This window comes from Amphibalanus amphitrite, unplaced genomic scaffold (assembly GCF_019059575.1).
Source record: "Amphibalanus amphitrite isolate SeventyFive unplaced genomic scaffold, NRLGWU_Aamphi_draft 000740F_arrow, whole genome shotgun sequence".
Lineage (NCBI taxonomy): Eukaryota > Metazoa > Arthropoda > Thecostraca > Balanomorpha > Balanidae > Amphibalanus > Amphibalanus amphitrite.
Genome location: NW_024882234.1, coordinates 314,725 through 338,088, shown reverse-complemented (window position 1 = coordinate 338,088; position 23,364 = coordinate 314,725). Strand labels below are relative to the sequence as shown.

The window sequence follows — 23,364 nt, the reverse complement described above, 5'->3', positions numbered from 1 at the left end:
ATCATTTCAACAATCGCTGCATACATTAAATACACAATGGACAAATAAACAGCAAGTCCGCAAGACTGCTTTACATACACGGTGGCGGCTACATCGCAACACTTCACCTTTGCCGTGCTGATGCGCCTCGGTTTTGTCTGTATTGGGATGGGGACGCAGTCTCAGGCGGCGCGGGCGCGGCCCGTGAGCCGGGGTCCCTGCAGCGCCCAATGGCCGCCGCAGAGGCAGGCGCGCGTCCAGCGCTGGTCCCAGGCGCGCGTCACTGGTGTGCTCTTCACCTGCGAGAGCTGCTCCGACGAGCGAGCCGACGTGACGGCCAGACACCTGTCAGGGGCGGGCACAAAACTGTCAGGGGCGCGCACAGACAACTGTCAGGGGCGGGCACAGACACTGCCGGCGGCGGGCACAGACAACCGTCAGCGGCGGGCGGAGACAACCGTCAAGGGCGGGCACAGACAACTGTCAGGGGCGGCCACAGACAACCTGTCAGTGGCGGGCACAGACAACTGTCAGCGGCGGGCACAGACACTGCCGGCGGCGGGCACAGACAACCGTCAGCGGCGGGCGGAGACAACATGTCAGTGGCGGTCACACACAACTGTCAGGGGCGGGCACAGACAACCGTCAATGGTGGGCTCAGACAACCTGTCAGTGGCGGGCACAGACATCCGTCAGGGGCGGGCACAGACACTGCCGGCGGAAGGCACAGTTAGCTGACAGCAGCGGGCACAGACACCTGTCAATGGTGGGCTCAGACAAGTTACTGTCAGCGGCACACACCCAAGTCGACACGGATGGATACACGGCTGTCCAGTGTCCACACAAATGGATAAACGGCTGTCGACACATGCGTGGTAATCAACAAATGCACACCTGTCTACAACAGACCAGTTAACACAGACACATCACAGACCGCTGCCAGCACAGAAGACATCTGTCTCGGACAATAACTCGGCACAGAAGACATCCGCGGGCCAATGGCTGACCTGGTGCACTGTTTGAGACTGCTGGGCCGCGCGCCCAGGCGCAGGTAGCGCAGAGCGTCCACCGTGTAATTATCCTGGTGTCGCCGGTGGCTGGTGGGACTCTCGGCGCCCTCCGAGTCGTAAAAACAGTACTGTGGACAGATACAGACCGATTACAAAGCAAAGTCGAACGAGCGACTCCGGATGTCTAGGTAACTGAATGTAACAGAGGAGGGCAATTACGTGATAACTATGTCCACGATCCGGAACCAGGCCGCTTATTGATTCCAGCTATATGGACCGTGTAACATCGGTCCCGCGGCGAGGTGTCACCTCTCGCGCCGGTTCAGCGCGGATCAACTCATACTATGTCTCCCAAACCCCGACTCGTATCCCAGCGCCGACCCACGCATCTCCGCCCGGTCCAGCGCCGACCCCACGCATCTCCGCCCGGCCCAGTCGCCCACTCACGTGTCTGACGGCGGTGCTGGCACCGGTGGCGCTGACGGCCAGTACGCCACGCGCCGGCAGGTCTAGAGACCAGTGCTCGGCCAGGCCCGGAGATGGCAGCAGCGAAAACTCGTCTGTGTGCACAGCACGCGGTGACAGTCAGAGTCACAGAAGTGAAGTACGGACGACAGCAGTTAAAACCAGTGGCGGTGTGCGCATCAGTCCACAGGTAGGTACTTTTCATCGACACGGCAGACGAAAAAAACATCGTTTTCCGTTAACACATCAGGAAGATGTTCGCCACAAGCTTTTACAGTACCCAGATGATTTCCTTTTTTGGATTGGTTAGGCCCTTTTGCTCTAACAAGATCATTCCAGAGCCGGAAGCATGATAAGAATTAGGGGTAGACATTGGTTTGGGCGGGCACCCTAGTGAGCCGTCGGGGCTGAGCTCGTCCAAAGGGACGGGCCACCCAACCCCCTGACGGTCACCGCACCCGGCTACGGGAGTGCTCCTAGGGGAGCTTTCTGCGTGGGCTTTCTGCATAGAATAAATTTGTTCGTCACACCCGGAACTTTATTCTGCATAGAATAAATTTGTTCGTCACACCCGGAACAGGGGGTGGAGGCGTGGAGGAGAGTAATTCGACTATCCTCAGGATGGAAACGACGGAACGGCTGACCGAGTGGCGCGGGAACTTCTTCAAGACTGGGGGGGGGGGGAGGGGCTCAACCATAATAGAGATCAACCTAGGGTACCCCCAAATCTAGTTTTCTCACCGGTTTTAGGCCACTTATTTTTCAGACCTTGGCCTTTTCAACGAAAAAAAAAACGAAAATATTTGCAAAAAAGTGAGGTATTCCGTCTCAGCTGAGTGAAGAAACTGCCGTTTTGGCAACCTGGAATAAAGGTTTTAATCTGCCAATGAGTTGCCGAGCCAGTGAAAGAGGTGGATTTTTCACTTACATGCTTTCTTCCTTTGTGGCCCACAGCCCCTAATTTGGGGAGGACAAGCTGCCCCAACGGTTCCTGGCCTCATGAAAAGTTGTGGGGCACCGCCCCCACGGCCCCAGAGTTGTGGGGGCAAGCTTCCCCCTCTGCCCCCTCCCCCGGTTCCCGCGCCTATGTATGAATCTATGAAATTATGTTGGTAGATTTCCGATTTCGATTCCTCCAGCTGGGGGGGGGGGGGGGGGGCTCAAATACATTACAAGCCCCCCAGCCGAAAAGTTGGAGGGGCTCAGCCCCCGCTAGCCCCCCCCCCCCCGGTTCCCGCGCCACTGGGCTGACCTAGGTCATGGATGAGCTTTCCTACATAATCCCTTTCAAAGTCGGGTGCGCGAGGAGAGGTAGCGTGAGCGCTTAGTTCAGAAAGGTTTGATTGTGATTCCATAGCGGTTCGAAGTTTGCACATTTCCTAATGTTGTATTATGTTCTGATGTTCTGTTATCGATCCATCATCGCAAGTCAAGATCAAAATTCGCGGGGTATAACAGGTCGAATCATCGTTTCAATGCTCAACAGGTGCGTGTACACTGCATGACATAATATGCATATGTAGTGCATCTATGAGTGATATGTAACAATAATAGATCAAATCCCTAAAGCATATTATAACAAATCGCACACAGCATTTTCGGCGTGAAAATACCTTGGTCACTGTATACACGAAAAGGAGGTCGGAATTCGGAAATATCTATTTCTGAGATTTCTGACTTTCCTTTTGTTTAAGGCGACCCAAGGTATTTTCATAACGAAAGCTTCATGGTTATATTTTGTGATTGTAATGATAAACATTTGATTTATTATGGTTATTCGTTGGGACATAATATATTCTTTCTCTACTTAATTAGTTGTTGGAAACGGTATTGGTGCTAGCAGATGACAGGATGACAAAGTTCAATCATCTCCAAATGAGTGGTTGTCAGCTGGGTAGCCTTGGGCATAATGTTGCCTAATTATATCAAAGTCGCCTGTGCAAACTATTAATAGTGCAGTGCCGGTCGCTGAGGGTCAACGGCCCACCGAAGAAATTAAATTCAACAATGAAATTGTGGGGCTCCAAACTCTTGAACAAACAATTACAGGCAACATCAAAACACCGTCGGTTGAAATGCTCAATGAACACTGGAATTCAGCGACTGCTGTTCTAGAGAACAATAATGTGAGGCACCAAGCGGCCCTTCCCCTGCTGTAAAACCCTAGCCAGACCCATACCCAGCCGGCAAGACGGTCTTTAGGAGGACGTGCGCATCACCGCGTCCGCAAAATCTGCGTTGGCGCCTGGTGTGACCAGTGTGAGGCTTTCAACTTTGAACCATTGACCTGTGGATTCAAGGCTGTTCTCTTTCAACAAATACAGTGAAAGCCATGATTTATTTTGTTGGACAGAACTAAGCAATACGACACAATGCCAAACAATGCGTACACGGGCGGAGTTGGATAAATCACTAACGATTCGGGGAAGGTGACACTGACCATCGGCCACTGTGAATTACCACTGCTGAAAATTGATGACAGTGTGCTTGTAAGCACGCATATGGTAAGTAGCATATTGTAAGCATGCGTGGTAAGTAGCATTTCCCAGCTGAAATCGGAAGTAAGATGAATCGGGTGAAACAATTCATCGTACATAGATAGATGCGCATTTGCCGATTTATATTGTCGATTCGTACATACAACCATATGCTTTCAAGCTCCTCTACAAAAAGGTGCGTATCATCGACAAACCTCTGTTCATGTATTCAAGCTCAGTACAGATATTTCAGCATATCCTTCTAAACACGCACTGCTAAACATTAATCGTCAAAGAAAGGACTGTCATTTCCTGCGCAACTCGTCAACCTTCCGAACGGCTGATCCCGCCACTAGCCGCTCAGAACGGGATCTGACAGATGAAGCGGGCCTTGTCGCTGGGCTTCTTGGTCTTCCAGCCGCCGGTCTTCTCCATGAAGACGTACAGTCGGTCGTCGTCGTCCTTGGGCTCGTCGCTCTTGAAGGGCAGGAAAGTGACGGGCTCGCCGCCGGCCCAGACCCAGGGCAGCTCCACGGAGCTCCTCTGCAGGCCGATCACCATGTCGGCGTCCACCGGCAGCGCCGCGATGATGAAGTCCTGCTCGGCAGCGCCGCCGATCGAGACGATCCGCGAGCGGGCGTCCAGCAGCAGACACTCCAGGTCGGCCAGGTCGGCGCGCGCGCTGGACTCTGAGCGGACGTAGCAGCCGCGCTGGCCCTCGGCCCAGCCGGCCGGGCAGACCACGGGCCGGCGCAGCTGCAGGCCGGTGACGCCGCCCGACTGGTCCAGCGCCGCCTCCAGCAGGCTGCAGCCGCCGCCGCCCGTGGGCAGCACCGCCGTGCAGTTGGGACTGCGCAGACAGGCGGCCGCGCACTGGACGAGGCTGAGCCCTCTCAGCGGGCCGCCCACCGGGCGCTGCCGGGTCAGCTCGCGCGGCAGCAGACGAGCGGAGGTGATCTCCGCCCGGCCGCCGGCTGCCCACAGCAGCAGCAGCAGGAGCAGCGGCGGGGACAGCAGGGATAGGGAGGCCATGGCTGGGCAGCGGTCACCGGACCAGGCTGTGACGGAACGGAGCAGGACCGGACCGCTCAGACCGCTCGCACTGCCCGTCAGCGGTGCTCGGTGCGGACGGCGCGGCGGCAGTCGCCTGTCTGTGGCGAACACTCCGCAGCAGACCCGGCCCGTCAGCAGCCGACGCCGCCTGTCCACTCCACCGATACCCAGCCGACGACGGGCCCGCCCGCCCACACGGCACACACCGACCAACACATCGCCGGATTGACAGATACGACCACATTAATCACGGCCCGGTACAAGACACGCCGCCGCCGCACCGACCAGCCGATTTCAGTTCGATAACCACCGGCACGGACCGTGTTTTCATTGCCGCTAATGGCGATGAGATGGATAGTACTCTAATTTCGACTACGGTCATTCGGTATCTGGCACGTGTGGGTAGTAAGACGACGGCAATCGGCCACGAAAAACAACACTGATGACGTGACTGAACCGTGTTTTCCAGGGAAAAGAAATGCGCCGCAGCGAAATGTGTGCAGCGGTAGGGTGCGAAGTATAAACAATTCGTACCTGATTGTCTTCGCTCGTCTGCGCCATTTCGTTGATCAAACCAGCAAGCGGGCTTCAGTACATACAATTTACGTGCTGGACATGCCACCAATATCGGAGGAGTGCGCCCATTAGCAAGTTGTCCATCGGTAAAGCTACGCGAAATGTCCATCAAATCAAGGGACATCGGCGCCGAATCGCAGCCCATAGTATTGAGTCATTGACGTGTCATCTCATTTCGCAAAAAAGAAAAAAGCAGGTACCTATGCGATTTGCTAACAATAGCAGCCCGGTTCGCAGTACTCTAGCTTCCAAAGCGATGTATGGTAATAATCAACTTTTTTGCAATATTTTCCTTAAGACTTCCTTCGGGAAAACGTAACCTTTGTCGGTTTTCAACGGCCAACACCAGCATACAGTATAATGGATCAGGATGTGTAGCAGATATAATTGATGGAATGTTTTGTTCCATACCGAATCGAAAGAGTACCACTTATGTGTCTCTTATGACTATGTCTCGACTATTCAGTGTGTGCGATAAAGTTAATTAATATGCATATTAAAATCCGTCAGTTAATTACCATTAATCTAATCTCAGGAATTGATACCAAAATAGGCGAACAGGACAGGGACGTTTTTATCTAAATAACACTTCCCATGCATTCAACCACAACCCGTCACCATTCAAGCATGCAACGTTAAGCTCAACCGTTCCCCCTAGCCGAGCCCCCGGCAGTTAGAGTACTCACTGATAAGCGCCTCGTCCGGCTCGGCCGAGTGCATGCCCAGCAGTTTGGTGAGCAGTTTGAAGAGGAGCGCGATCACATCCGTGTGCTCGCCGCCGCGGTGGAACACGGGCAGACAGGCGGGCCGCACGGCGCCCCACCGCCGGATCATCACCAGCAGCTCGCGCAGCAGCAGCAGGCTCTGCCGCTCCCGCAGCACCGCCACCTGCGGCGGTCAGGTCAGGTCACGTCAGATCAGGTCAGGTCAGGTCAGGTCAGCAGACTGTAGCGTCGAGTGACGTTAGATAAACAGTTGAGCTGGTACTGCCCACTAAGGCACCCAACTCCTTGGACGGCCAGCCCAGCTGACATCCTGTCACCGTTCACTGAAGCAGCCTAGCACCTCGACACGCGGACGGCCGTCTCACCTGTTTGTGCCGTCCGTCGGTGAGCGCGGCGATGCTTTGCAGACAGAGGTCGGCCACCCACTGGGCCAGGTGCTGCAGCTGCGCCAGCGAGGCCGCGTCCGCCGAGCCCGGGTCGCCCTCCTTCGGGTGCGCCAGCAGTACCTTGTCGATTTCGGTGGCCAGGTTGCTGGCCATGAAGGCCGTCAGCGACTCGCTGGGCTCGCCGTCGCCGCCCGAGGTGGACAGGGACGACTCGGTGGGCCGCAGCAAAGCGCGGAACGCCGAGGCCACACAGCGCAGCATCAGCAGCGCGTTGTTGTCGGTGACGCGCCGACTGCCCGACGGCAGCAGCCTGACGGGTCGACGGTCCGGGGTCAGAGGCCAGCTCTCGCACAAGTCAGTATTCAGTGGGGCGGGGTCAATGTTACAGAGGGCGGCAGCCGGCCCGGAAGATTAGTAGACGGTAACTCAGAGGCAGGAGGAATTGGATGGTCAGAATAATATGGCATCGGTTCCACAGCATTACCAGAAGTGAGTACGAGAACACCTATCATGACAAAACAATCCATGTAAATAATCAGACATGATTGAGTTTTATTCACGATCGATGGCAAGGAAGTTGACTTGTGCTGCCATCGATCGTGAAAAAACAATCCATATCACACTGCCGCTGAAACCTAGCAAACCCTTCAATTATCCGAGTCGCTGGTGCTCTCGGCCCCTGCAGGTACCGTACCTGTAGAGTGACGTTTTGATGGCCATATGTCGGACGTAGTAGTACTGCTGCACGGGCCCCGGCTGGCGGTGAAACGTGTCGGCCAGAGTCTCGCAGACCGACTCCAGGCCGCCCGACAGGTGGAAGCGCAGTCCGACCAGCAGGTCCCACACGTCCAGGCCGGTCACCATGTAGTACTCCAGCTGCAGGACCAGCGACGAGACCACCGACAGGCCGCCTGAGGAGCGGAGGATAAGGGTCAAACGGGCCACCGACACACCGCCTGAGGGACCGCCTGAGGGGCCACCGACACACCGCCTGAGGCACCACCGGCACACCGCCTGAGGGGCCACCGACAGGCCGCCTGAGGAGCGGAGGATAAGGGTCAAACGGGCCACCGACACACCGCCTGAGGGGCCACCGACAGGCCGCCTGAGGAGCGGAGGATAAGGGTCAAACGGGCCACCGACAGACCGCCTGAGGGACAGCCAACAGACCGACTGGGGATTGGAGAGGACCAGGTCATACGAGATCACCGACAGACCACCTGGGGATCAGAGGACCAGGTCAAACGGACCACCGACAGTCCGCCTCGCGACGTCCGGAGAACTACAACCAATGAGATGACCGACAGGTGGCCTGGACACGGGATCGCACAACATGCGTAGCAGAAACAAGCTATGTCGGTGAGTGTAGCATATTTCCCGCTTTCAAAACGATACTCTGATAACACATGATTATGAAACCGAAACTAGTGCAAAAACTGGCGACCGTAATACAAAAGTTTAAACAAAAGCGCCTCTCCGACATTCCTGTGCCCCGACTGGCGGCTCTCAGCCTACGCTCGCTCTCGGGGCGACTGACCTGGGTCGGCGGCGGCGCCCACCCTGTACAGGTAGAGCTGTCCGCGGTCGTCCACAGCCGCCGCCAGGTGCCCAGCAGAGGTGAGCGCCACGTCCGTCAGACGCACCCCGGCGTCGGCCGCCGCCGCCGCCGCCGCCGCCGCCGAGCGGGCCAGCTTCAGCGGCGGCTCGCCGGCCGGCCGCGGCGCCGGCTCCGCGCACCCCATCGCCATCTGACCGAGGGAAGGACCGAGGGTCAGCACTGGCGTCACAGCTGGGGCAGGGGACCGCGTCAGCGTCCGTAACAACGGCAACACCTAGCACGACACGAAAACGTAAATGAGGCGACACCCTAAAGACATTTTAAAGATATTTCTATCATGCCAAAGTTTGCTATTGCGATAACTGTCAAGCATTGTGTTTCTAACTCAAGCGAAGAATGACGATGATGTCGAAACTCAGTATCGTGATGCCTTTATTGTTATGTATCTCTGACGGGTGTCGCGTGGTATGTCGCATGAATACAGTGGGCTTGAACAGTGTGTCGTGATGTCACTGAACTATGCTACTGTCGCTGACCTGAGCCATTGTGTCACAGTACCACTGACCTGTGTCACACTGTCACTGACCTGCGACATGGTGTCACGGTGCAGGCTGACGATGCCGCCGTCGGCCGTCGTGGCCACGATGGGCGGCGCCGGCAGACCGCCGTCCTGCAGACACACCCGAGCCGTGCCCACAGAGGAGAGCGGCCGCTGCGACTGGTAGGACGCCGACTTGAGCCACGTCTGAGGCAGGGAGAGCCGAGACGGCGGTCACACATCCACCGGGAGACAGCGCACCGGCCGGACAGTCAACACACCAGCCGGACAGCCAGCCACCGCCGCGACAGACAGCACACCAGCCGGAGAGTCAACACACCGGCCGGAGAGTCAACACACCGGCCGGACAGCCAGCCACCGCCGGCCGGACAGTCAACACATCGGCCGGACAGCCAGCCACCGCCGCGACAGACAACACACCACCCGGACAGCCAGCCACCGCCGCGACAGACAACACACCAGCCGGACAGCCAGCCACCGCCGCGACAGACAAAACACCAGCCAGACAGCCAGCCACCGCCGCGACAGACAGCGCACCAGCCGGACAGCCAGCCACCGCCGCGACAGGCAACACACCGGCCGGACAGACAACACACCAGCCGGACAGACAACACACCAGCCGGCCGGACAGCCAGCTATCACCGCTCCCAGTACCTGTCAGCTGCCTACTCCCCAATGCATACTGACTCCTTACAGCTGACAAACGGCTGCTGCCCTACCTACCGACGCATCCCCGCCGACCCCCGCCTGCACTACACCCGCCCACCGGCCACCGCTCCCACCTGCACGCGCGGTTCTGAGCCGGAGAAGTGTTTGAAGATCTGTCCGAAGCTGACGGGCACCTCGCCGAGCTGCCAGAGCTCCAGCACGCCGCCGCCGTCTCCGGCTGCGGCCACCAGCAGCTGGCTGGCGTCCTCCTTGTGCAGGTGGCGCACACAGGCCACCGCCTGCATGCCCGAGTCGGCCTGGGCGCCGCAGTCCAGGTACACGCTGGACAGCTGCTGCACGTCGGCACACAGTTCCGAGAGCGTCTGGCGCAGCGACACCTGGTGGCAGGTGACGGGCGCGTCCGGCAGACCGGCCGAGCACGCCACCAGCACGTCGCCGTCTGAAACACGGGCGCCAAGGGTCAGACGCGACGGGCCAGAACAACAGACCGGTCACCGGCGAGGTCAGAGACAGTCACACAAGACGGCACTGCGGTAAGAGACCATTCATATTCTGTATAGGTCAGAATCAGTCATCATTTTACACAGCATACAATTACATAGCCAACAGCATAGGCCACGGTATACCTCGATGTACAGAGGTCTATGTCAGTGTTGATTTTATCAGTACAAAGAAGTTAACGCTTATGTTACAGCGCGTCGTACAATAATAAAAGAAAAAGGGTCACACGCAGTCAGCCCCTTGATCATATGAAACCGTGTAGCAAGGAAAGGAGCCACTTACTTTTGGAATACGCCATGCTGGCAAACTTCACAAAGCTACGGCGCTTCGACAGTTCGAACTTCTTGAAGGTTGCTTCCGACCCATTACCGTTGAGCGCGCACACAGCCAAAAGACCTGCAGAAAATATGTGATAAAAGAATCAGCGATTGGCTTTGAAATGCAATCAAACACAATAATTGTACCTTTGAACTTCGAAACAGTGATCGTATGTCAGGCATATATTGATAATTTACCCACAAGAAATCACTACACGGAGCATTTGAACGTTCAATGACGATCAAATCCCTCCAAATCTCATCTCAGCACAAACACTGAGCAGCATCAACCAAAGGTTACAGAGAGTCACAGCGATGTGCCCCATGTACCGCCTGGTAGACGTACCTAAGAGGTGTGTGCTCGCAGCATGGTGCCATGTTATCAAATCATACGCACCTGATGACGTCAGTCCGATGAACCCATCCGTCGGGCGGCCGCCGAAATGGCGCAGGGTCGGGCAAAACAAGGTGTTCTGGAACTTATCGTTGTACAGAAAACTGTCCTTCTTCTCCGAGGCTATTGAGATCTGGAAAGGACATACCGAGACATCAAATCCATTCTCAGAAGTTTTCAAACTGGATTAACAAAATGTAATTACAAGTGACAGTGCGATTAACCTGTCATAGATGTGGTAAGTTCTGCAAACGACTTAAACAGCATCTGATCTGATAAATGACTGTCAACTGAGGTCTTTGTTGTAGTAGCTGGCTCAGACACTACCTTTTTGCCGTTGTGGAAGAAGATGGCCTGTACGATGTGCTCGTTGTCGGCGCGGACCGAGTGCAGGCAGTGCCAGCTGTTGATGACGTGAGCCGGACTCTGGAGCAGCTGCAGCAAGCCGTCGGCGTGTCCGAGCAGGAGCCGCGTGCCGGCCGCGTCCCACTCCAGACAGGTGACCGGCGAGCTGCCGCTCCACACTCTGACAGAGCGGGCAGCCGAGACGGGACGGGTCAGACGGGGGCGGCGAGTGGGGATAGGCCAGGCAGGTATGCTTAACATTTGGGTTCAATCATGTCTGAGTAGTTATGCATAGCATGAAGGCCTGGCTACACTAAGCATTTTCTGCGTGCGGTATTTGCGGGTTTGCGGGTTTTACGTAACATCGTTCTAGAAAAAAAGATATTACGTTTTTGCGATGTTTTTCATGTTAAATTTTAGTTACCTAATATAAGAGTTATATTACCTTTTGTATTTAACTAATGTAAAAGTATTTATAACTTTTTTCTTGAACGATAACACGCAAAAAAAAAACGCAAGAAGAAAACGCATAGTGTAGCCAGGCCTTAACACATAGTTATACTACAATGAGATAGGGGACAAAAGGACAATATTCCATCATAATGTATGTACGTTGCAATTAATAGCAACATCGCAGCAAATATAAATATATAATAAAAATATAGCATAGAATAAAAAAAAACATAACAAGAGACACAAGGAAAAGGTCCGAGTTTATTCTCAACACTGACATACACCTGCAAAGGTGCGGTGCGGTTAACACTCACAAGTGTATATCCCACGGGGTGTTGAGGTCGGCCACGAACACGTGGTAGCCACGGGCCGCCACGTTCAGGCCCTCCTCCGGGCCGCCGCTGGCGCTGAACGCTATCACATTGCCAGACGAGATCTGACACAGGTTCTCTGCACCCAGTGCTCTGAAACAGGCAGAAGCGTACATAAGCTGTTGTTAACCCTCGCCCGTGTAGGGGGAGGAGGCAAACGCCCTCCCCACTCGGTTTTTCGCGAATAACTCGCGTAACAAGCGGTCGATCGCGACGAACATTTCAGTACCCTTGCGTTAGTCAATTTTACACCTACTCTGAAAATTTCATGACCCTGACCCGAAGGAACTTTGACCTGTGACCTACTTTTCGAGATCATGTTTGACCGAAATCGCGATCCGGCGTATGTCGGCTCGCATTAGCCGCGCGTTTGCAGTCTTTTCCTGGTTTCAAGCGTTGAAACATGTGATATGATATTACATACCCGATACGAACATACTCGATAAATCGTTCACATTTGACTGCTTGAAGCGGCGGAGCGGCGATCTTCTGGCCCTCCAATCGGCCGTGCACATCTCGAATCTCTGCATCCGAATCTCTGCATCGGCCGTGCTCATCGCACTGCCGGCGCCTCGCAGAGCCGGCTCTGGTGCGTTTTGTGTTGTAACTAAGGCCCTATATACCCAAGGCCCAAGTTTGAAACAGTGCGAACTTGCAGCCAACCCGCATGATTGATATGACCATCAGCGCTTGCCGCTGGCATAGTCCATTCCAATCACCACACACTCATGTTTCATTTAGACCCGAGAGTGCACTGAATTACATGTCAAGGCTCCAGCTTCCAACAATGTTTTTTTCAATTTTCCTAATCCATCTTGTCGTGTCTATCAGGCCTGTCACTAAGCTAATTCTACACAGCACTCCACTAAATCCACACTACACAACAACAAGTCCAAATCTGCACAGTGCCACACTAAATCCACACTGCACCGCACCAACTCAGCACCAGCCAAAGAAGCTCGCACCGACAAGTTCTCATCATTATTGCCATACTTTGCAGACTAGCCTCTGCAGAGTACCTATGTCCCAGGGGCCTCAGGGCGAATCTGCTGCTAGATTGGCCATAGTGCCTAAAAATTGGTGATCACCATTTGCTGAAAAATTTGGCGACCGCCACTCCCCGAATAATTCTGCAGCCCCTATGTGCTGAATTTGGCATAAGTGAAGTAATGCCAGACAGGCTCCAACATTTTTGGCGCAATCCCGCCACTACACCAGACATATTCAGCATAGCATGCATTTTTTCCTGTCTGGCCAGAGGTGTGATATCACAACCAGCAGAATATTCGGTATATGTCAAGTTTAGGTCCTAACTACAATACGTCTGTCAAACTAGCAGCGAGCAGCGAACAGCGAGTCCAGCAGCGAGAAACGGGCCATCCCGATTTAGCTGAAATTTGGCTCACAGAGCCTTCTCAGCACGCTGATTCCGAAAATCATGGTCTCTAGGGTGGAAATATTGACCGTTCTCGAGATAGAACCCTCTAAAGTTCTTACCATCCATGACCGGGCCATCCCGATTTGGTTGAAAATTGGCTCACAGAGCCTTCTCAGCACGCTGATTCCGAAAATCATGGTTTCTAGGGTGGAAATATTGACCATTCTCGAGATAGAACCCTCTAAAGTTCTTACCATCCATGACCGGGCCATCCCGATTTGGCTGAAAATTGGCTCACAGAGCCTTCTCAGCACGCTGATTCCGAAAATCATGGTCTCTAGGGTGGAAATATTGACCGTTCTCGAGATAGAACCCTCTAAAGTTCTTACCACCCATGACCGGGCCATCCCGATTTGGCTGAAAATTGGCTCACAGAGCCTTCTCAGCACGGTGATTCCGAAAATCATGGTCTCAAGGGTGGAAATATTGACCGTTCTCGAGATAGAACCCTCTAAAGTTCTTACCACCCATGACCGGGCCATCCCGATTTGGCTGAAAATTGGCTCACAGAGCCTTCTCAGCACGGTGATTCCGAAAATCATGGTCTCAAGGGTGGAAATATTGACCGTTCTCGAGATAGAACCCTCTAAAGTTCTTACCACCCATGACCGGGCCATCCCGATTTGGCTGAAAATTGGCTCACAGAGCCTTCTCAGCACGCTGATTCCGAAAATCATGGTCTCTAGGGTGGAAATATTGACCGTTCTCGAGATAGAACCCTCGCAGCGAGTCCAGCAGCGAGAAACGGGCCATCCCGATTTAGCTGAAATTTGGCTCACAGAGCCTTCTCAGCACGCTGATTCCGAAAATCATGGTCTCTAGGGTGGAAATATTGACCGTTCTCGAGATAGAACCCTCTAAAGTTCTTACCACCCATGACCGGGCCATCCCGATTTGGCTGAAAATTGGCTCACAGAGCCTTCTCAGCACGGTGATATCGAAAATCATGGTCTCAAGGGTGGAAATATTGACCGTTCTCGAGATAGAACCCTCTAAAGTTCTTACCACCCATGACCGGGCCATCCCGATTTGGCTGAAAATTGGCTCACAGAGCCTTCTCAGCACGCTGATTCCGAAAATCATGGTCTCTAGGGTGGAAATATTGACCGTTCTCGAGATAGAACCCTCGCAGCGAGTCCAGCAACGAGAAACGGGCCATCCCGATTTAGCTGAAATTTGGCTCACAGAGCCTTCTCAGCACGCTGATTCCGAAAATCATGGTCTCCAGGGTGGAAATATTGACCGTTCTCGAGATAGAACCCTCTAAAGTTCTTACCACCCATGACCGGGCCATCCCGATTTGGCTGAAAATTGGCTCACAAAGCCTTCTCAGCACGCTAATTCCGAAAATCATTGTCTCTTGGGTGGAAATATTGACCGTTCTCGAGATAGAACCCTCGCAGCGAGTCCAGCAGCGAGAAACGGGCCATCCCGATTTGGCTGAAAATTGGCTCACAGAGCCTTCTCAGCACGGTGATTCCGAAAATCATAGTCTCAAGGGTGGAAATATTGACCGTTCTCGAGATAGAACCCTCTAAAGTTCTTACCACCCATGACCGGGCCATCCCGATTTGGCTGAAAATTGGCTCACAGAGCCTTCTCAGCACGCTGATTCCGAAAATCATGGTCTCTAGGGTGGAAATATTGACCGTTCTCGAGATAGAACCCTCTAAAGTTCTTACCACCCATGACCGGGCCATCCCGATTTGGCTGAAAATTGGCTCACAAAGCCTTCTCAGCACGCTGATTCCGAAAATCATTGTCCCTTGGGTGGAAATATTGACCGTTCTCGAGATAGAACCCTCGCAGCGAGTCCAGCAGCGAGAAACGGGCCATCCGGATTTAGCTGAAATTTGGCTCACAGAGCCTTCTCAGCACGCTGATTCCGAAAATCATGGTATCTAGGGTGGAAATATTGACCATTCTCGAGATAGAACCCTCTAAAGTTCTTACCATCCATGACCGGGCCATCCCGATTTGGCTGAAAATTGGCTCACAGAGCCTTCTCAGCACGGTGATTCCGAAAATCATGGTATCAAGGGTGGAAATATTGACCGTTCTCGAGATAGAACCCTCTAAAGTTCTTACCACCCATGACCAGGCCATCCCGATTTGGCTGAAAATTGGCTCACAGAGCCTTCTCAGCACGCTGATTCCGAAAATCATGGTCTCTAGGGTGGAAATATTGACCGTTCTCGAGATAGAACCCTCGCAGCGAGTCCAGCAGCGAGAAACGGGCCATCCCGATTTAGCTGAAATTTGGCTCACAGAGCCTTCTCAGCACGCTGATTCCGAAAATCATGGTCTCCAGGGTGGAAATATTGACCGTTCTCGAGATAGAACCCTCTAAAGTTCTTACCACCCATGACCGGGCCATCCCGATTTGGCTGAAAATTGGCTCACAAAGCCTTCTCAGCACGCTGATTCCGAAAATCATTGTCTCTTGGGTGGAAATATTGACCGTTCTCGAGATAGAACCCTCGCAGCGAGTCCAGCAGCGAGAAACGGGCCATCCCGATTTGGCTGAAAATTGGCTCACAGAGCCTTCTCAGCACGGTGATTCCGAAAATCATAGTCTCAAGGGTGGAAATATTGACCGTTCTCGAGATAGAACCCTCTAAAGTTCTTACCACCCATGACCGGGCCATCCCGATTTGGCTGAAAATTGGCTCACAGAGCCTTCTCAGCACGCTGATTCCGAAAATCATGGTCTCTAGGGTGGAAATATTGACCGTTCTCGAGATAAAACCCTCGCAGCGAGTCCAGCAGCGAGAAACGGGCCATCCCGATTTAGCTGAAATTTGGCTCACAGAGCCTTCTCAGCACGCTGATTCCGAAAATCATGGTCTTTAGGGTGGAAATATTGACCGTTCTCGAGATAGAACCCTCTAAAGTTCTTACCACCCATGACCGGGCCATCCCGATTTGGCTGAAAATTGGCTCACAAAGCCTTCTCAGCACGCTGATTCCGAAAATCATTGTCTCTTGGGTGGAAATATTGACCGTTCTCGAGATAGAACCCTCGCAGCGAGTCCAGCAGCGAGAAACGGGCCATCCGGATTTAGCTGAAATTTGGCTCACAGAGCCTTCTCAGCACGCTGATTCCGAAAATCATGGTCTCTAGGGTGGAAATATTGACCATTCTCGAGATAGAACCCTCTAAAGTTCTTACCATCCATGACCGGGCCATCCCGATTTGGCTGAAAATTGGCTCACAGAGCCTTCTCAGCACGGTGATTCCGAAAATCATGGTCTCAAGGGTGGAAATATTGACCGTTCTCGAGATAGAACCCTCTAAAGTTATTACCACCCATGACCGGGCCATCCCGATTTGGCTGAAAATTGGCTCACAGAGCCTTCTCAGCACGCTGATTCCGAAAATCATGGTCTCTAGGGTGGAAATATTGACCGTTCTCGAGATAGAACCCTCGCAGCGAGTCCAGCAGCGAGAAACGGGCCATCCCGATTTAGCTGAAATTTGGCTCACAGAGCCTTCTCAGCACGCTGATTCCGAAAATCATGGTCTCTAGGGTGGAAATATTGACCGTTCTCGAGATAGAACCCTCTAAAGTTCTTACCACCCATGACCGGGCCATCCCGATTTGGCTGAAAATTGGCTCACAAAGCCTTCTCAGCACGCTGATTCCGAAAATCATGGTCTCTAGGGTGGAAATATTGACCGTTCTCGAGATAGAACCCTCTAAAGTTCTTACCACCCATGACCGGGCCATCCCGATTTGGCTGAAAATTGGCTCACAGAGCCTTCTCAGCACGGTGATTCCGAAAATCATGGTCTCTAGGGTGGAAATATTGACCGTTCTCGAGATAGAACCCTCAATATTTCCACCCTAGAGACCATGATTTTCGGAATCAGCGTGCTGAGTAGGCTCTGTGAGCCAAATTTCAGCCAAATCGGGATGGCCCGGTCACGGGTGGTAAGAACTTTAGAGGGTTCTATCTCGAGAACGGTCAATATTTCCACCCTAGAGACCATGATTTTCGGAATCAGCGTGCTGAGAAGGCTCTGTGAGCCAATTTTCAGCCAAATCGGGATGGCCCGGTCATGGGTGGTAAGAATTTTAGAGGGTTCTATCTCGAGAACGGTCAATATTTCCACCCTAGAGACCATGATTTTCGGAATCAGCGTGCTGAGAAGGCTCTGTGAGCCAATTTTCAGCCAAATCGGGATGGCCCGGTCATGGATGGTAAGAACTTTAGAGGGTTCTATCTCGAGAACGGTCAATATTTCCACCCTAGAGACCATGATTTTCGGAATCAGCGTGCTGAGAAGGCTCTGTGAGCCAATTTTCAGCCAAATCGGGATGGCCCGGTCATGGATGGTAAGAACTTTAGAGGGTTCTATCTCGAGAACGGTCAATATTTCCACCCTAGAGACCATGATTTTCGAAATCAGCGTGCTGAGAAGGCTCTGTGAGCCAATTTTCAGCCAAATCGGGATGGCCCGGTCATGGGTGGTAAGAACTTTAGAGGGTTCTATCTCGAGAACGGTCAATATTTCCACCCTAGAGACCATGATTTTCGGAATCAGTGTGCTGAGAAGGCTCTGTGAGCCAAATTTCAGCTAAATCGGGATGGCCCGTTTCTCGCTGCTGGACACGCTGCGAGGGTTCTATCTCGAGAACGGTCAATATTTCCACCCTAGAGACCATGATTTTCGGAATCAGCGTGCTGAGACGGCTCTGTGAGCCAATTTTCAGCCAAATCGGGATGGCCCGGTCATGGGTGGTAAGAACTTTAGAGGGTTCTATCTCGAGAACGGTCAATATTTCCACCCTAGAGACCATGATTTTCGGAATCAGCGTGCTGAGAAGGCTCTGTGAGCCAATTTTCAGCCAAATCGGGATGGCCCGGTCACGGGTGGTAAGAACTTTAGAGGGTTCTATCTCGAGAACGGTCAATATTTCCACCCTAGTGACCATGATTTTCGGAATCAGCGTGCTGAGAAGGCTCTGTGAGCCAATTTTCAGCTAAATCGGGATGGCCCGGTCATGGGTGGTAAGAATTTTAGAGGGTTCTATCTCGAGAACGGTCAATATTTCCACCCTAGAGACCATGATTTTCGGAATCAGCGTGCTGAGAAGGCTCTGTGAGCCAATTTTCAGCCAAATCGGGATGGCCCGGTCATGGATGGTAAGAACTTTAGAGGGTTCTATCTCGAGAACGGTCAATATTTCCACCCTAGAGACCATGATTTTCGGAATCAGCGTGCTGAGAAGGCTCTGTGAGCCAATTTTCAGCCAAATCGGGATGGCCCGGTCATGGATGGTAAGAACTTTAGAGGGTTCTATCTCGAGAACGGTCAATATTTCCACCCTAGAGACCATGATTTTCGAAATCAGCGTGCTGAGAAGGCTCTGTGAGCCAATTTTCAGCCAAATCGGGATGGCCCGGTCATGGGTGGTAAGAACTTTAGAGGGTTCTATCTCGAGAACGGTCAATATTTCCACCCTAGAGACCATGATTTTCGGAATCAGTGTGCTGAGAAGGCTCTGTGAGCCAAATTTCAGCTAAATCGGGATGGCCCGTTTCTCGCTGCTGGACACGCTGCGAGGGTTCTATCTCGAGAACGGTCAATATTTCCACCCTAGAGACCATGATTTTCGGAATCAGCGTGCTGAGACGGCTCTGTGAGCCAATTTTTAGCCAAATCGGGATGGCCCGGTCATGGGTGGTAAGAACTTTAGAGGGTTCTATCTCGAGAACGGTCAATATTTCCACCCTAGAGACCATGATTTTCGGAATCAGCGTGCTGAGAAGGCTCTGTGAGCCAATTTTCAGCCAAATCGGGATGGCCCGGTCACGGGTGGTAAGAACTTTAGAGGGTTCTATCTCGAGAACGGTCAATATTTCCACCCTAGAGACCATGATTTTCGGAATCAGCGTGCTGAGAAGGCTCTGTGAGCCAATTTTCAGCCAAATCGGGATGGCCCGGTCATGGGTGGTAAGAATTTTAGAGGGTTCTATCTCGAGAACGGTCAATATTTCCACCCTAGAGACCATGATTTTCGGAATCAGCGTGCTGAGAAGGCTCTGTGAGCCAAATTTCAGCTAAATCGGGATGGCCCGTTTCTCGCTGCTGGACTCGCTGCTCGCTGCTCGCTGCTAGTTTGACAGACGTAACTACAATTGTGACGCTGTTGATACGAATATGAAACAGCAAAAATTTTAGGTTTTAGGTTAGGTTAGGTTGTAGGTTTGTAGGTTTTAGGTTGTAGGTAGGTAGGTTTGTAGGTTAGGTTAGGTTAGGGTAGGTTTGTAGGTTGTAGGTTGGTAGGTTATAGGTAAGTAGGTAAGGTTAGGTCAGGTTTGATTATGTTTTTTTCTTTTATTTGCGAGACATATGAGTATCATTTTTGGATTCAGGATGTCAAATAATGTATAAATATGTAAAATTAATCAATGAAATCTTCTTAGGACTTAAACTTGACATTTACCGAATATTCTGCCGAGTGTGGAGCAGGCCTATGGTGATGGTGATCCAGAGGGGTGTTCACGGGCACCGCACACTGCTGCGTGCGGTGTGTGCGATGTGTGCAGCAGGCGTGGGGGTAGGGGATGGGTAGGCGATTCTGACGTCACGGCTACGTGCGGTGGACGGTCCGCTGTGGCCAGTCCCGACCGGCCACAACGATTGCTGTGTGCGGTGACGGAAGGCTGACATAGGGTAGGTAGGGACGCAGTGGGCGGAGCTTGGAGGCTGTGTGCGGTCCGACCGCACACAGGGCCCGTGAACAGTAGGGGTACCCATTTTTCCCGATTTTGGAAATTTGTGGGTGGGGGTGGTTTTTCCCATTATTTCGCGGCTTGTGATTCCAATGATGCCAAAAATATTGAAATCAAAGGTGGTTTAGGGGTCGCGAATTGAGATTGAAATTTGCGTATTTACCTAGAAATATGCCTATTTTACGCTGATAATAAATCACACTAAAGGCAAAGTTTTTGTTTTGAAAGTCGGGTTGAGGGGTCATTGAGCGCTCCTTTTTCATCCAGATCGATGTGCTCCATCACGTGGTTCCGGTTAAATGCTTTACTATAATAGCGATCATTACGATGTCGATATTGTAACATTTGGTGAAACCGGGAATCCCGGTGACCAACAACAGGAGCAAACATCCCGGCCCGGGATGTTTTGCTCCTGTTGTTGGTATCATTCTGGTCAGCGTGTAATCATTTTTGATATCTTCTGCCTCTTGAAGGTCATGAGTTGTAATGGTGACCTTTGATGACCTGTGACGTCAAATTAAAATGTGACCTTTCAGTTGCCACTCTCAGTTCATGACAGGCTCTTTGTGTCCGTGCAAATAAGCTCAGGATACATCTCACAGATCATGGCTCCGAATAGACTTCAAATCATGTAATTAGAAAACGATCAAACCATTTTGACCGTATGCTTCCACAAGAAACGCAGTCCTGATCGCTCACGGCTACGATGTAATAGACCTCTGAGACAGAGTAGGATAAATCTGGGTGTTCTACCAAAAAATATCAACTTCTAATCCGAAAACATAAACTTCAAAGCGTCGATTCTTTCCACGCCCACCATGTACGTACTATTCCATTTCTTCAGTGGAGACAGATACACACCGTTCTTGTGGAAGAGTTTCCGATACAACTGCAGATCATTTACGAGTTCATATTCGACCACACGCGACTAGCCATGCGCTGATACGTGCATGGTTGATATGTGACGAAGACCTTTCACAGCTTCTTGCACAGATCACTTGTGATCTCAGGTACCTATTTAGCGTCTGAGTCTGAAGAACCTAATGTAGTAGGATATTTTCATCCTGCATGGGCCGTATGGTGGTACATACCAGGACGCATCATATAAGGGAGTGTGCGTGCCAATGCCAGGAGTCAGTAAACGGTTCTGCCTCGGAGTTGGCTGAGCCGTCTAGACTTTGGCACCTTCCTAATTTTCAGCTTTAAGCAATGACATTCGTCGACTTCAGTTCAGCATCAGCTGAGGGCTTGGACTGAGCCTGTAGAGTGCAGTGTGCAGTGTAAGGTCCGTTATCTTGCAAGGATACTGCTGGCAGCGGCCGTCACCAGGCACCATGGTTCCATAACATGATATCTGCACCCGTCTCAAGTCATCAGCTGGTATAGGAGTGGCACATGCCCAGAACTGGAGTCACGAGCAGTCGTGCACGCGTTCGGCCAGGCCAGTGCTGTCCGTCATCAGCAAAATTGCAACCATATTTCTTTCATAATGGGGTGAGGATGGAGTTTCGGTGTTACCGTCCTTGGTGTGCTTGGCCAGCTTCCTTTCCATATGCACAAACGCACATGCTGTGTGCGGGTTTGGGTGTTTTTGGGGCAGGGGCAAAGCTACACTCATACAGCAGCCACCCGACGGTGGTGTGAAGCTTGCGCCCCTCCCTCAGCTGTCTCTGCAACTCCGGGACTCGGGGAGTTCGGCTAGCGAATTGGCAAAGGTCATCAGACGTGCATACCGGCATAGCTTAGTGCTGCTTTTATGTCGGTATAGATATACAGAAGCAATTGATAACTTGTTTATCTACTTCATGCCATATTTCCGTTAAAATACGGCATGCGAGTTATATCGTCACATACCGTAACGGTTTTTAATGCCACTCAAATCCAGATTGTATCGATAGGTCAATGTTCATGTCCTGGGGATCGGCCATTGCCTTTGCTGAATGAGACGACTCATTGAAAATTAGGTGGTCCCAATGAGAAAGCTTCGATCGCTGATTTTGGCCCTCCTGACTACATAGCCATTCGTTCTAAGAGTTGCGGTCTTTAGCTACTAATGACGGTCTAAGCCAGAGTGAGTGTAAATGAGCATATGCTGTTCATTGACCAAAATGATATTTTTGGTGCTCTCTTTTACCGCTGCACGTCGAATATACAACTAAAGCAATGTTGCACGGTGTCTTAACAGTCATTAATACCACTGCAACACATTGGCTTTGCATATTTATAGTCGTTCAAATAAAATCATTTTCCACTAAAATTAAAACTCCAATGCAAGCTTGCGACCCATAAAAGTGGTCTAATATCATTATTTCTGTCACTGCTATAGATCCAGAACAGAGCAAATAATGATGAAATCGATCCCAACCTGTTGGCATGGTAACCTTGTCCCAACATAAGACAATGTTAATTCGGTCTATTTTCTGCTAAAATTAACATGTTCATTTTGAATTCGTGACCCCCAAAAATCGTTTGGCTTCGTTATTTTTGGCACAGATGGAATCAGAATAGGCCAAATAATGGGAAAATTGACCCCAACCTGTTGGCATGGTAATCTTGTTTCAAAATTAAATAGCATTATTTTTGTCTATTTTTCGCTAAAATTGGCATTTTCATTTTGAATTCGCGACCCCTAGAAATCGTTTGATTTCGGTATTTTTGGCACAGGTGGAATCAGAATAGACCAAATAATGGGAAAATCCACCCCCACCTAAAATTTGGAAAATTGACCCAAAAATGGGTACCCCTAGTGAACAGCCCTCGGATCAAGTGTCAAACTCACAACAAGTCATAGCAATAAAAAATATGCAACACTCAACAACAGGAGCTGCTTTATTGATAGTTACCTTTCAACATTTGCTGCATTCTTGCTCTTGCGAGAACTAATTGGAGTAGTTCCAACTGAATATATGAGATCCATGAATAAGATATCATTTATTTATTTCAATACGCGAATAATCACGAATACGACAACCGCCCAGTCTCCGCACTGCAGCAATTGAAAATGAAATGTTGTCAAAAATGAAGGTCGTAACTTAAATGCATAAAATGCGCAGTTGAGGCATTCAATAAAATTTGTTAAGTTACATGACGTCACAAAGCTTTTTTGGCAAGAAAATATAGAATTTTCGTTATTTAATATTTAATTTCCGTACTAATAACAATAAAAATTGAACATGCTAGATGCGAACATATTTTAAATGAAATCATCACTTTTGATACAGCAAAATATTTAAGTATTTTTATATAAACGCAATATTTTAAGCAAAATTGATTAACCAATGCTGTTCAATAAATAGTTTTTCAGTTCATACTCGAGACCATAGGTCTTTGATTTGTGTATTTTT

General features: G+C 51.3%; 1 protein-coding gene across 1 annotated transcript; it reads right to left on the bottom strand.

Moving 5' to 3' along the window:
* Window positions 1-22,998, bottom strand: LOC122365446 (mediator of RNA polymerase II transcription subunit 16-like). Its single transcript, XM_043336644.1, has 14 exons — window positions 22,864-22,998; window positions 11,782-11,931; window positions 10,997-11,195; window positions 10,673-10,802; window positions 10,241-10,354; window positions 9,571-9,896; window positions 8,816-8,974; window positions 8,209-8,419; window positions 7,366-7,582; window positions 6,651-6,981; window positions 6,247-6,448; window positions 1,437-1,549; window positions 987-1,117; window positions 1-324 (listed from the first exon to the last, which is right to left on the bottom strand). The coding sequence occupies exons 1-14, from the start codon at window positions 22,935-22,937 to the stop codon at window positions 162-164; spliced, it is 2,520 nt and encodes an 839-aa protein (XP_043192579.1). The 5' UTR covers window positions 22,938-22,998; the 3' UTR covers window positions 1-161.
* Window positions 22,999-23,364: the final 366 nt, after the last annotated feature.